Source organism: Oxyura jamaicensis, chromosome 1 (genome assembly GCF_011077185.1).
Source record: "Oxyura jamaicensis isolate SHBP4307 breed ruddy duck chromosome 1, BPBGC_Ojam_1.0, whole genome shotgun sequence".
NCBI classification, from domain to species: Eukaryota; Metazoa; Chordata; class Aves; order Anseriformes; family Anatidae; genus Oxyura; species Oxyura jamaicensis.
In genome coordinates, this window is record NC_048893.1 from 26267050 (window position 1) to 26281086 (window position 14037).

At 41.3% G+C, this 14037-nt stretch overlaps 1 protein-coding gene across 1 annotated transcript; it reads right to left on the bottom strand.

Moving 5' to 3' along the window:
* Nucleotides 1-850: 850 nt before the first annotated feature.
* Nucleotides 851-9133, bottom strand: CAV2 (caveolin 2). Its single transcript, XM_035342940.1, has 3 exons — nt 8875-9133; nt 8587-8774; nt 851-1959 (listed from the first exon to the last, which is right to left on the bottom strand). Exons 1-3 carry the CDS (start codon nt 9019-9021, stop codon nt 1809-1811), a joined length of 486 nt encoding a protein of 161 aa, XP_035198831.1. The 5' UTR covers nt 9022-9133; the 3' UTR covers nt 851-1808.
* Between the last annotated feature and the right edge of the window lie 4904 nt (nt 9134-14037).

Below are 14037 nucleotides of genomic sequence, written 5' to 3' on the forward strand. Positions count from 1 at the left end.
ATGTACAAAAATACGCATTGTTAGCTAGGTTTGTAGGCTAATGAGCAAGAAAAGGAAAATTCTGCAGTTCACTTGTAAATAAAGCATGTGCCCTTAAAAATAATTAAGCATTTTTTTTTATTTTTATTTTTTTTTCCTATAGCCAAAATTCTGCATCAAGAAACCTGCATCAGAGAAACATTCTGTCTGGGCTTAATTTGACACAAAGAGATACATCATTTTCTGGTATAAGTAAGTTAAATACAGTTGACAATAGTGGAACTGTGTTGATACTCATCAACTTCTTTTCCTTATGTCACATTTTGGAAGAACTGCATCATATTCTAAACTGTTCAGCATTTTAAGAGCTTTTTTAAAAGTTGAAAAACCTAAAAAAATGAAGCTGAAAATAGGAAAAAGCTGACATTTTATTATTTTATTATTTTATTGTCTTATTTGACAAGAAATCTGTGATGCTATTTTAGAAAATAAAATTTGAAATCATACAAACATTTTGCAATTGCTGGAAAACAGCAGCATAAACCCTAGGCTAATGTAATTTTAATATATCTCCACATCTGTTCTGTTTACAAGCCCTATTAGGTGCAAACCGAAGAAAGGCTTTTTTATGGGTTAGACTTTAATTAGTAAATAAGCAACATGGGAAGTCATGTCAATAGATAAGGAGAATTAGACAAGGATACCAATTACACTTACTTGAATACTTAACCAATTACACTTACTTGAATACTTAACCAATTACACTTATTTGAATACTTAACAGCTTGCCACCTAGTTAAAGTGCCTTCATAGTGTCTATCATTTAAAATATCACAATGTTCACACAGATAATACACAGAAATAGGCAGAGTTGCATTTACTACAGCCCATTTTAATAAAAAACATTTCTCATAAACAGGTATTTCCAACTCTTTTGCATAGTCTTGTATGAAAAAACTTGTAATCTTTTCTTTTACACACAACTATATATAATGGATATACTAGAATTGCACAGCAACACTTAAAAATCTGCATAATTTATAAACTGAAATTTTAGTTATCTAAAGTCATTTTTGCAGTGTCTTACTCTGGCTGCCTAATAAGTTTGTTAGAGTTCACATACCATAGAAATAACAGTTAAAGGAAAGCTGATCAAATGCCATTTACAAAGGTACAAAATATACAGCAAAGTTAACTTCTCATTAAATAAAATATACATATTAGTTGATGTTCCAAATCATTAGGTAACACCTTATTTTAAGGGATAAACTTACAGGGATCTTTTTCCCCAATATAGGATAATTACACAACAGTTAATTTCTCTCAATGCTTATGCAATTAGTCACATTCATTTTAACTGTGGATAATAAAGGACTAAGTATATCATGCTGTATAGTGAGGGCCAAAAATGATCCCTGTTGGAATTGCAGTAAAGTCAATGTGAAACCCTTGGAATCATTTTCACCTGAAGTATCCCAGCCCACTAATTTAAAAATTTATAGTAATAGCGCCAATCATTATCACTGTGGTGGCAATTAAACCTCCAAGAGAATTCTCCTGTAATCTAGCAATCAACGTACCATTAAAATAAAGTGTTGCCAACTTATTCCACATTTATTCTGTTGTTAAAATAGTGAGATATGAAAACTGCCTACTTAGTCTTAAATTGATTCCCTGAAAATAAATGAGTTTTAGAATAATAGCATGTTCCCACTTAAACCAGCCATTGTCATCTTAACAGTTTGGAATGAATGGTAAGTGCTTGCACGTTACATTAGCGAAGAGGTATAACACCATCTACTATTACAGCAGCGTTGCATCCCCGACGTTTACTCTTGATCCAGGCGTATATTAACCATGGCAAAGCATCGGCCCACGCTATGAAAGAAAGGTTCAATGAAAACATCCGTCAGGCTCTTCCATATGGTTTGCACTGAAGGCAAGACCATGAGACAGGTTTTCACAAACGGCACCACAACCCTGTAAAAGAGCACATAGAAGATTTGTAAGATTACTGCCAATACAGCATTGGGAAATCGAGATAACAAGACTCAAGTGTGAGATCTTGTGGAAAAGGAAGGTGATTTTATGACTCTAAATCTCTAAGCAATGTTATCTTAGACTCTCGCACTCATTCTATGTAGATTTCACTCTCTCACAGCCTCACATCTACCCATGCATAAGCACCACGACATATGTGCTCCTCTGGCTGGGCTCGCTTGTGTGCAACAGCTTGCTAGCCCTCATCATGACTCTGCTTCTTAAATAGCAACACTCAGCTAATTTCTGGACATGGCTTTCATAGGGGTGAGCTTCTGCTGTCTCTTCCTGCTGCTGGAAGGGATGGTGTATGTGACGGGCTGCAACCTTGCTGCCATCCTGCTGTGGTGGTAGGACAGGGCTGTCCTTTAAGGAGTCAAGAGTGTGGAGTGGGGGCTTTAAGGAAGCCCCAGTTTGACTGACTGGGAACAGTGTTCTTTGTGATCTGTTTGGGGCATTCTTTTGTCCCATCTGATATTTCTTCCGGCGCCTCTTTTCTCTATCTCTCTCTCACACACACTTCACCATTCATTCTACCATCATTCTACCATCACTGATACAAGCTGCTCCAATAAACAGAATCAGTAAAGTGACATTCAGCTACATTTAATTGCCATAGTAGGAGACAAGCCAACCTTCATATATACGGGATCTTGTTGATACCATGATACACTTATGGGTGAGTAACTAAAGTACAATGAGGTCAAAACTCCTGACCAGGGAAAAGATATCTCTTTATTCTTTTATTATTTTCCACTCAGGGTGCGTACTTGAACGTTGCGTGCTTCCGGTCTGCTGAGCAGTAGTAATTACGCGTGTATGCTCTCCATATGCCCCAACTCCGAGGCAATGCCATGAGCGGTGCCTTGAGCTAAGCATACTAACACCAGGGGCACGCCAGGCATGCACATACGGCTGGCTCACCAGGGCAAGCAGATGCAAGGTATGTAATCACACTAGTGTAAGTTATTATCCTTGTCTAATCACTTACTGGCCAAAACCCTTAGTCATTTCACTAAGCTTGATGGGTACAGACAAATCCAATGTATAAATAATTCATGTAATACCAAAGTGGTACCAGAACAAGGTTTCCAAAAATCTCCGTGCTATATCTAACATGTATTTCCTATGTTAGGTAGAAGAAGATATGCATTCTTTTGATAAAGACAAGAAACACTTCTAGTTCACTGCTGCATTCAAAATTTAAAACCCCAGTCTTGCTTCCACATAGTTCTGGTGCAGAAAAATATGAATTGTGTATTTCCAGTGAGTGCTGCTCAGAATAACAGTGCAGGAAAAAAAAAAAAAAGAAGTACATTTAAAAAAAGTTAAAGTTTTTACCTACAGTGTCAGAATTAAAAAATAATATTTTCAATGTTTACCTAACTGGATTCTCTGCTTTTAACATACAGTGCATGCTGTATACTAGGATGTCTGTGCTGCGCTCTAAACTAACCCAGACGGATTATAACAAGAATAGTTTTTCTAAAACCCCTTTTTTCTTTGTCTCTGCTGAAACAGCTAGTAGTACACACATTATATAGAACTGTGAGAACTACTGGAATACTGTACCTATAGTTTTATACTGAACCCTGTAAACTATCTGCTCTATAATTACATATAGTACCAGGGTATCTAGGATAGATAATTTATAGAATTTAAAATCAGGGCTTCACTTGTTAGCACACAGTTGATAAGCATCAGTAATGCAAAGGGAAAAAAAAATGTATTTCTCCAAGCAACATGGGGAAAACACCAGAAATGCTTTTGTTGACTTCACCCCTTTCCCATTTCAGTTTAGTTTAGTTCAGTTCAGTTCAGTTTAGTTCAGTTTCCTGCCGCTTCTCTGCTGCCATCTAAATTTAATTTGACCTGCATCTTTTTTTTAAAATCTTTTTTTTTTTTTTTTCAGGAAAATTGCAGGAAAGCAGAAAAGTTTACGTTTCTATTGGATCCTCCACAAACAGGATCAAATGAATTACAAACTAACCAAATATCACATTATGCAAAAGTTTCACAGAAAGATGCAGTGATGCATTAAGAAAGGCTGGAAAAGCAGTGCCTATATATGTACCTCTGTATATAAGTATGTATGTTGTTCCATGGAGTGACCAAGCACAATTTAAAAATAAATAACCAAGTGCCATTAGAGGCTTTTTTATTTGACCTATCATATAAACATATAGAGCTTTTACTCACAGTATTGTGCATTTACACCTGTGTGTACTTCTATTCACAGAGATAGTAACTACTTCAGTAATGTCTACCAGTGGAAGTAAAGTTGGTGTATCCTAAGGATATTGACATTTACTGCAATTTTGGTACTACTAGTACAACCACATGGTAAAGCACTGGAAAGAAAAACAAACTTCTGCTGAATTTGATACCTAGGCTGAAGCATAGCCTAGGTATTTCAACTACCTGTATGACCTGTCATTGAATTGTGCTATGTATATATAATAAAATACACATCCTTTCACTAAATAGAAGTCACCTCTTTTGGAAGCTGTTGACTTGAAACAAGCAAATTATCCTCCTTGTTCCACACTATTCTTTTTTTCTTTTCTTTCTGTTCAAGCAATGATATCTATGATATTATACCCATCATCCTTTCTCACTCTTGCTCATTGTATTTTTTTTTTCTGCTACTTCCTAATGAAAGAACCAAGCACCTCTTCAAAATGGCAAAGAACAACTTAATTCTCATTTATAAGGATATTTTGAATTTCTCAGGAGGCAGTTCAACTTTTCATAGAGCTGGGCAATGTGTTTGGAGTAGTCATTCACTATTAGTTCAAATTCTTGCTTTAAAGTGAAGAATCACATCTTCTCCTGCAAAGTTTTTCAAAATGGAATCCCAAACACGTCTTAATGCTATTTTTCAAATACTATACCATCCAGTGGTTAAATTACCCAGCTCTAGGTTTGTGTGTGCACTATATCATGATTTTGAATTACAAGCTTTGCATGACACTACAGTATAAGCAAGTATTGCGAACAGACTCCTAAGTATTGACTAGCAGTTTCAGAGCTTCTTGTAGAGTCCCCTTAACCCTTGGGCTACTTATGAGTGCATTGTACATCCCAGGACCTAGGTAGACTGCGAAAGATGAAACTAAAAAGGAAGCAAGAAAATATCTGCCTACTTCCGTTTCAGAAGACATGGGTATATAGCAGGACAACACCAGACCATAAGGCCACCTTCACGGCACAGCTGAACTGTAACTTCTTTTGATTTCAGACAGGCAAGTAGGGAGATGATTTCAGGGTTGAATATGACAGTAAAAGCCATACAAATGGGATCTGTGGAGAACAAAATAAGAGATGAGGCATGACTATATCTACTTTGTGTGTATGCCTCTGGCTACATCTTGGCACTGTGAATGGAAGCTCGAGCTAAGAGGAGCTTTGAGTAACTGCAACTCTAGCAGATGACAAGAGTCCAAAGCGGGGCGAATCCTTACGCTTTAGAGTTCATCTCAGACCCAAGACTTGGGTTAAGGATTCTTAAATGATGCACTGATTCTCAGTATAAATAAATAATTTATGAGAACACTTTTCAGACAAAACTACAAAAAGTATATGTGAGGTTCAAGTGCTAATTTTCAAGAGGTTGCAAACGTGTGGCTTGGAACGAGCATTAGTACCTGATCTATCATAAAGATCATGATTTTGCATGCGCTGCGAGGAAAACTAGCAGCATCCTGCTTATATTCAAAAATCAGTAAACTTAACAGCTTCTGTCTAAGGCTGCATTTAAAAGTTTGCTCAGACAGTCACAGAAAGATGTTAAAAGTTGGTCTGACAACTTCTGAAGGTACAGTCTGTGCCAAGAATGACAGCATCAGTAAAAGAGAAGCAATGCAGAGAAGTAGCCTTCCTTGAACTAGCTTGTATGTAGGTTACCAACCTCCTACCTATTGCAGTTTTGACCCATTGCTATCTTTTACCAGGCAATGTGTATCTGGATTCCAGCTCAAGTAGCCAGTTTGAGAACAGAACCATAGTGTGCTCATTTTTTATAGGTCACAATGAAAATTGTGGTGTATTATTATGTACTTCTTACTCAGTTTTCTTTTTGCTTTCTGTGATGTCTCATGTGCTTGCTTCCTTTTTTAGAGCTCTTTTTGCTAATGAAAGACAACATTTACTATCAGACATAAGGGGTGCAACTCATGAAATGTCCTTGATGCATGAGGAGCACTGTCAGACTTTTGTAGACTTTAGTTGTTGAAGCAGTTCCATATTTATCCTTGAGGAAAGGTTTCCCTGCAACTGATCAACGTCATCATCTCAATGGTTTGGATGCACAGAGGGAGGCACAGAGACTCTAATAAGCCCTCTTACAGGCAGCCATGTGGGAGGGCGTGCTCAGAGCTTTCCCATGACGTTTCAACAGCTGAAGACAGAGTTACAATAAAATTCCCTTCCTCACCCATAAAACAAGGAGTTACTATTTTTCCAGACCCATTCGCATTACATGGAAGCCAATACCATGTATTTAGGGTCCCTACGGCCCGACCCTTTAATACCTCTGATATCTGTTGCTCCTGAACTACCCTTCCAAATGTAGAGACTTTGAAATCCTTAATCCCAAGATAGCTGGAATGCTGGGAGCTGCAGAAAAAGTTAACATAGGCTCAGTGCGTTCAACCTTTGTGTTGGAAAAAACCCAGGTTGTGTCTGTGGGAAGACTAGACTGTGTTGGCTTTGGATTGTAGCACTGGGTGGGATCCAAGGGGGTGCAGATAGCATTCCTGAGATATGCAATTTTTTTTCACACTCATTCAGTTGCAAGGAAGATCAAAATGAAAGATCACCTCCATATTGACAATGACTTTGGGGACAGAAAATTAGCTAGTGGGGAAACAGATGTGTTCACAGAAAGTCAAGGGAAACTTTTCAAAATTGAGTGCCACATTCAGTCAGTTCTATTTCAGATGCTCTGGGAATCCATAGTTCCTGACAGAGTCACTAGGGACTACTTGCATAAATAGAAATAGACCTCTGAGTCCTGGTTCAGCAAAACTCATGTCTATGTATCCAGACTGTGAAATACAGATACAAGTTCATTTGGAAGCACAAAAACTTATTAGTCTTAATAAATTGTGTATCAGTGAATTATTCCATAGATACTCCACTATTTAAATCTGTTTGCCTACTGTACGCTTTTGCATTCATGGTATAATACAGCACAGTGACCAAAGGCAGATCTGAAAGTCTGGGCACGCTATACAATATCCACAATGATCTGCGGACCAGAGAAGTAGCAGGTGGGTGGCTTTAAATTAGATCATAACTCCTTTGGATATTATACAAACTCTCCATGCTCCAAAATTACAATTAATCAGCTTCTGAAGTGGCTTATAATAACGTCATCAACCCAAACGTCCATTCCACTTTGGAAAACTGAAATCTGCAACCAAAAGATTGCAATCAGAGGCTCCTACATCCAATGCATTTCTATCATTTTGAGTCTGTTTTCCAGTTTTTGTTTTTTGTATTTTGTTTTCCTTACCAAAGGAAAACATGATTCCAGTACTACCCAAGTCAAATGAGACTTTGGCCAAAACCTATGCATATGGAAAATCCTGGTCTGCAGGAGTGACATTGATAATCCACATTCATCCCTTCCTCTGCAGCCTGACAGATTCTCAATTCTCTTCTCAATGTCATTCTTTCTCCTGCCTTTCTTCCTTATCCGCAACCAATTGCCTTTCTGGGTTCAAGATACTCTTCCCTGGTATTTTGCCAGTATTTCTGTTTCAAGTACACCAGCTTTACTGGCTTGGAGAGCGACTGTATTTGCTTGTGAACGTGGGCCACAGTCAGAAGCAGCTTTCCTGAGCTCTGAAAGGGTTCTTTGCTCAGGTGTGATTTGAGGCACTGCACCTAGAGCTGGCCATGTACCAGATATAAGGCAGTGACAGCAGACTTTGTGACAGTAGCAAAGAAAACACAGGCTGGGCCCTCAAAAGCTTTCCTCAGGCTGTGAGGAAAAAAAGGGAAGAGGTAACCTTACTGAGAAGTTGTCAGGTGTAGGTAATACTTCTGTCCAGGTCTTTCACTTAAAACACAGAATCACAGAATGGCTGAGGTTGGAAGGGACCTCTGAAGATCACGTAGCCCAACCCCATGCTGATCAGGGTCACCTAGAGCATGTTGCGTAGGATGGCATCCAGGTGGGTGTTGAGTATCTCCAGAGAAGGAGACTTCACAACCTCTCTGGGCACCCTGTCCCAGTGCGCTGTCACCCTCACAGTAAATAAGTGCCCCCTCATATTGAGCCAGAACCTCCTGTGCTTCAGTTTGTGCCCATTGCCTCTCATCCTGAACACATTTTAACAACTTCTGTACTCCGGTTTACCAAAACAAGCAGCCATTACTATTACTAGAGCCAGCCGAGGCGCTATAGCAACAGTGAAATAGGCTCTCAGCCCCAAGGAGCTTACACAGAAAGGCGCGGGGCGGAATCACCGCGAAAGCAGCGTTTTCACTTCTAACATCGATGGGGCGGCGCGGGTTGACCTGGCCGCCGTTTGCCTCGGCGGCGTGGGGCGCACTCACCAGACGTGCAGGCAGCTGAGCGCCGCGAAGACGATCCCGGCCACCAGGGCCAGCGGCACGGCGAGCAGCAGGCTCAGCAGCTTGTAGAGCACGTACTTGCTGAGCTCGAAGAGAGCGTGGCTGCAGATCCAGACCTTGTCGAAGGAGTGGGTCAGCTCGGGCTCGGCGATCACGTCCTCGAAGCCCAGCTGGAAGAAGAAGCGGCGCCGTCAGCCGCTGCCCCCGCTCCGCTCCCTGCCCCTGCCCCCACCCCAGCCCCAGCCGCAGCCCCAGCCCGCCCCGACCCACCTGCAGGTGGGCGTTGAGCCCGTGGGGGTCCCGGTCCTGCTCGTCCTCCGCGTACTTTTCCGCCTCGGACAGCGCGGGGCCGCCCGGCGGGAAGTTGTCGTCGTCCATGAAGATGCGGGTGTCCGCCTTCTCCGTCTCCAGCCCCATGGCGCTGCTGTCCGGCCCGGCCCGGCCCGGCCCTACCCTGTCCGGCCCCGGCCGCCGCGGCTCCGGCGGGCTGGGGCGGAGCGGGAGCCCCGGGCCCCGCCCTGCCGAGCCCCGCTCCGGGGCCCCGGGCCGGGGAGGAGGCCCCGGCTTGAGGCCGCCCCTGCCGCGGGGCGGGCGGCACCGGGCGGCTGCTGGGGGCCGGGGCTTCGCGCTGGGCGCAGGCCCCACGCTGCCCTTACGGGGGTCTCGTTCGGCCTCTGCCGGGTTTGAGGATCTGCCGCTCTCCTGCCAGCCCCAGGGGGAAGGCAGGAGGAGGGAAGGTGTGTGGCTGGTGCCCTCCGCGGCTCCCCTGCCCAGCCGATCCTGCCCAAACCGTCGGGTGGTTGCCGCAATAAAATTGTCCATCCATCAGTATAAGCTGCTACCTTGTCTTCCCTGGGTTTTAGCTGCAGCCCATGCAATTTATTTCCTCTATTTTATTCGAGAACGTGGTTTTAGCCTGAGAGTGCTCAATATAAAAGTAAGTGGCTCTAATGACAGCTGGCAGTGTCTGATAGCGTTCATCTGCATTGAGACCTGATGCACCATCAGTTGTACATTCGTGCTGTATCCAACAGCCATAGAATCATAGAATAATCATTAAAGTTGGAAAAGACCTCCAAGATCACCTGGTCCAACCACCAACCTACTACCAATGTCACCCAATAAACCATGTCCCTAAGCACAAGGTCCAACCTCTCCTTGTACATCCCCTGGGAGGTGATGGCACCACTTCCCTGGGCAACCCACTCCAATGCCTGACTGCTCTTTCTGAGAAGAAATGTCTCCTAATTTCCATGATCTCTCCCAGAAATAAAAGTTACATTGCTAATCAATGATCCGGGCTTGTTAAATTGGAAAGAAGCTAGCACTAGTAACCACGATTAATTTTCTTTATTTTTCACTGACGTGTTAAATTAAGAACAACCTTAAGCTTAGTGAAGCTCACAGGAAAGTGATATAAAAATAACTGTCCAAGTTTTGGGTAGGAAATCACCTAACACAATGCTCTGGACCATACTGCATTGTTCTTGACCGGATAACTTCTGCAGAAAAGCTTTGCATCTCTGTGTAGCTCATGTTGATGCTTTTTTCTTCCCCGCTAATGAGTTTAGTGATACTGGTGTCACGTAAATGGTTTAGATCCAGCAGCGTAGCTGCGGCTCACTAACCATAAAGGCTCACAAATAGCAGCTTACAATAGGTTCAAATGCAAGCAAAGAAACAGCGTGACGACTTGGGACATACTTCTGAGCTGCATTTCTACCCTCACACCCAATTCTTTTTTTTTTTTTTTTTTTTTTTTTTTTTTGAGTGGGAGGAACAAAAAGGCCAATTGTCCGGGTTGAGGTTCAAACCCACTCCTCAGGATGCTTCTGTCCAGCATTTATTATTATTATTATTTTAACCTCTAGGTATGGAGAGCTGCTGCTCCAGCAGTGAGTGCAGCCTGAAGGTATTCAGTGGGCTTCTGGTGGCTGCTTAGGGTCGGACACACAAATTTGGGTTTGGTGCTAGTACCAAAGTAGGGGCAACCAGCGAAGGATGTCAAACTAGCCCTTGAGCTACTGAAGTCAGACTGTTCTGGTTTATGTCAACTACTTTTCACCTTCTCTCTCACTGGACACATGGATTGGGGTGCGGTGCTGCTCCTGAACAGATCTACCCACTTCCCAGCCACTTGTCCTGCATCTCACTCCACCCACCAGCTGGAATGTCGAGCCTGTAGCTCCCCATGCTGAGATCCAAGTTTGCTAAAAGCAAGAGGGTGGCTCTCCTTGCAAGATCGCACAAGGCACAGCCCCTCACTGGAGAGTGGTCTTGGAGTATCATCCCTATTTATAAAAACAAGACTAGTACTTTTTTTTGTTAATGTCCATCTGGTTTTGAAAGCTGTTATTTTAATAGCTGATAAACAATGTCTGTCAAGACAGCTCTGTGGAAAATGAAGAATTTTCCTTTATAATCTGTGAGGATTGGAGGATTTGAAGTGAAGTAGTGATGCAATTGATCCTGAAAGAATAATATTTTTCATGAAAAGCCTGTTTAAAAGCAATAAAACTTCAAGGCTGTAGATGACTGGCAGTTATTTTGGAAATTATTTGTATATGAATTATCAAATGAGGTTGACTGCAAAGTCCAGGCAGTGTCAAGTTCTGATCCCTGGCTTCTCTGGCAAATGTACAGAAGACAGAGAGGCATATGCTATGTTCAGTAAGGGTTTTTCCAAGTCTCCCCCCTAGTCTGCTTGCTCTCCTCAGGGCTGCCAGGCTCAGCTTTCTGCCAGCATGGCTGGACAGTACAGTTTGAAGGACGAAAATAAGGGTACAGGGCAGTGACTGCAAACAGGGTGGAAATCGGTCCCTGGCTATCTTCTCCAGTCTTACGTAATGCTCTGCAACATCATTTGGACAGATGTTTATGTGTATTCCTCAGTCTCTGTGTAGATAACATCCAGATAATTATGTGATGTCAAATGTACGTGTGTGTGCTTTCCATACTCTGGAAAGTACACATACACCAGGTGTAGTTCTTCAAGGTGCTTGAAGATACCATCAGATATTGAGGAGATAAAATGTACCTGCATCCTCTAAACATTGCACATTTTGTTGCTCTGCTTTTTAACAAGAAAGAGAAATTATTTTTCGTTACAACTTCTTTGTGTTCTTCTATGAATAGTCTCTAGGAATTTATTGCAGTATAGACTACATAAATTCTGGATAACAACTATTCTCTCAAGGAGTTTGTAATCAAAAACAGGTGCATGGTGAAAAGATGCATTCTGGGAAACAAGCAAGGATTTTTTAGGATCCATACTTTTATTACTTTTTTTTTTTTTTTTTTTTTTTTTTTTTTTTATACGCATCCTTTAAAAGGGAGTTTTAAGAACTGGTTTGGAGAAGGGTTGAGAAGAAGCATCACGAATGTTCATGTTTCATTCCTGTAAGGCATGAAATGCAGTGAAAGGGGAAACAATGCAGCTCACACACACATTTTTGAAAGATAAAGTTTTCAGAAAAATATATATATATATATATCAGATTTGTCAGTGGCAAACAATGGGTTAAGCTGGTTACATTTAGCCTCTAACCAATGTGTAATTTTATTGCAAAATGTCAAGTCAGTTCAACCTTTGTTTTATAAGGATGTTCCTGTTTAAACTTCGAGCATTACTTTGATTATTGTAGTGTTTTATATACAAATAGAGACTATCTTTCCTGAACATGGCAAGGATGTCATTTATATGGCTTTTGGCAAAAGCTTGAACAATTATACTTTGCATTTGAGAAAGCTCTCCAGGTCTTTGCAACAAGACCCTGAATAATGTCCAGTTGGGTCTCATCTATTCTGTTTGGCTTGTCTGAGTTCAGTTCTCGGGCTATTTTTTTGCCTTTTTCCCCTTTCTTTTCCCTTTTAAAAATATTTCTAACCATGTCATGTTTACCATATTAATAGCACATTGCATTTTCAAAGATAAAGGGCAAGGAATCGTATTAATTTCTCTTGTCATCTCATTGGACTTCTAATATTGGACTTCTACTTTCTCAAGCAAATTATTTTCTTTTCCAGGTCAGTAGTGAAAATCTGAAGGATTTCAGAGTAGCCATGAGAAGAGTCTTTTATTTTATCCTCACATCTTCATGACATGTCCGGAGAATTTTAGTTACTGCTGCTTCACAGATGGACTGGTGGGACACAAAATGTCATATGGGCTCTGAGAATTTGGGAGCGGTACAAGTCAGGTGTGAAAGAGTGGCTGCAGCCCTCCCCTAACCACACCAGGAGGGCAGAAGGGAGAGGGAGCTGCAAAAATGGGATTTCAAGAAGTGATCCAAACAGTATGCATGGGGAGGGTACAACCCTTTTCCCCAGTTTTCTTTTTGATAAATGCATGCATAAATCCATATGAAGGAAGCAGGTGTGGTGAACTGAGGAATTTGTGTGGCATTCAGGGGTATGCAAGATGAGTTAAGATGGAGCAAAACACAAATGATCTTGGAGATCAGAGATACGGATTAGAATCTAGACATTTTTGTTCGTTTGTGTCAGAGGGGGTAGATTCAGTATTCAGACTTGATATATATGGAGAGGTTTAAGCTGAAAACTATCACCTTGTCTTGATTTAGTTGTATCTGTATATACAAAAATTACCCATTTGAAGTTAATAGGGAAAGCTGATGGGAAACTTTTGCCAAGTCTTTTACCAGCATACATATGGCAATTAGTCACCACTGAACCACTGACTCCTGACTTCTTGCATGGAAAAGCATAAGTAGGTCCCGTCTCTGTATAGATAATCTCTTGCTCTCAGTTGCTTTTCTTGTAGCTTTCTGTCCCGTGGAGTGTAAATTTCACTGTTTTCAGTGATCAATCAGTGTAAAAAAATGGAAGCCACAGCTAAATATTTATATTTATTTTGCCAAATTATATCCAACTCTGCTGAATTTAAGCCAAAAGCTTTTGTGAAGTCTGTCAGGGTGAAAGCTGCTTACAGGGTAGTCATGACGTGATAAATGTGTTCAGGTCAAAAACTGGCTGCAGAAATGGTTTTTAGGATTTTCTGGATCTCTTTCAGCCAAGCTAGGCTAGGGGTAATAGAGATGTTTATAATAGCTTTCAGCATAGCCTCTGATTTCTAATATGAGAAAGAAAGAAAGAAAGTACTCCCATGAGGTCTCCCGAGTTACTGTTTTGATGATTTACCAGTAAGTGCTCAAATCATCTCTAGTGTGGGGCTGAGAGAGTTTGCTACTTAAATCCAACAGTGGGAGATCAGTTCCTTGTGAGCAGGAGAGCATGGGGAATAGCAGAGGGGCTGGGCTGAAGCATTTTTTGCTTGTTTCTTGTTCCTGTTCTCCAACCAGTGGAAATCTGGAAATAGTTCCATTGTGTTTCCATAATTCATACTCATCTGTTTTCTTTCTTTCTTTCTTTCTTTCTTTCTTTCTTTCTTTCTTTCTTTCTTTCTTTCTTTCT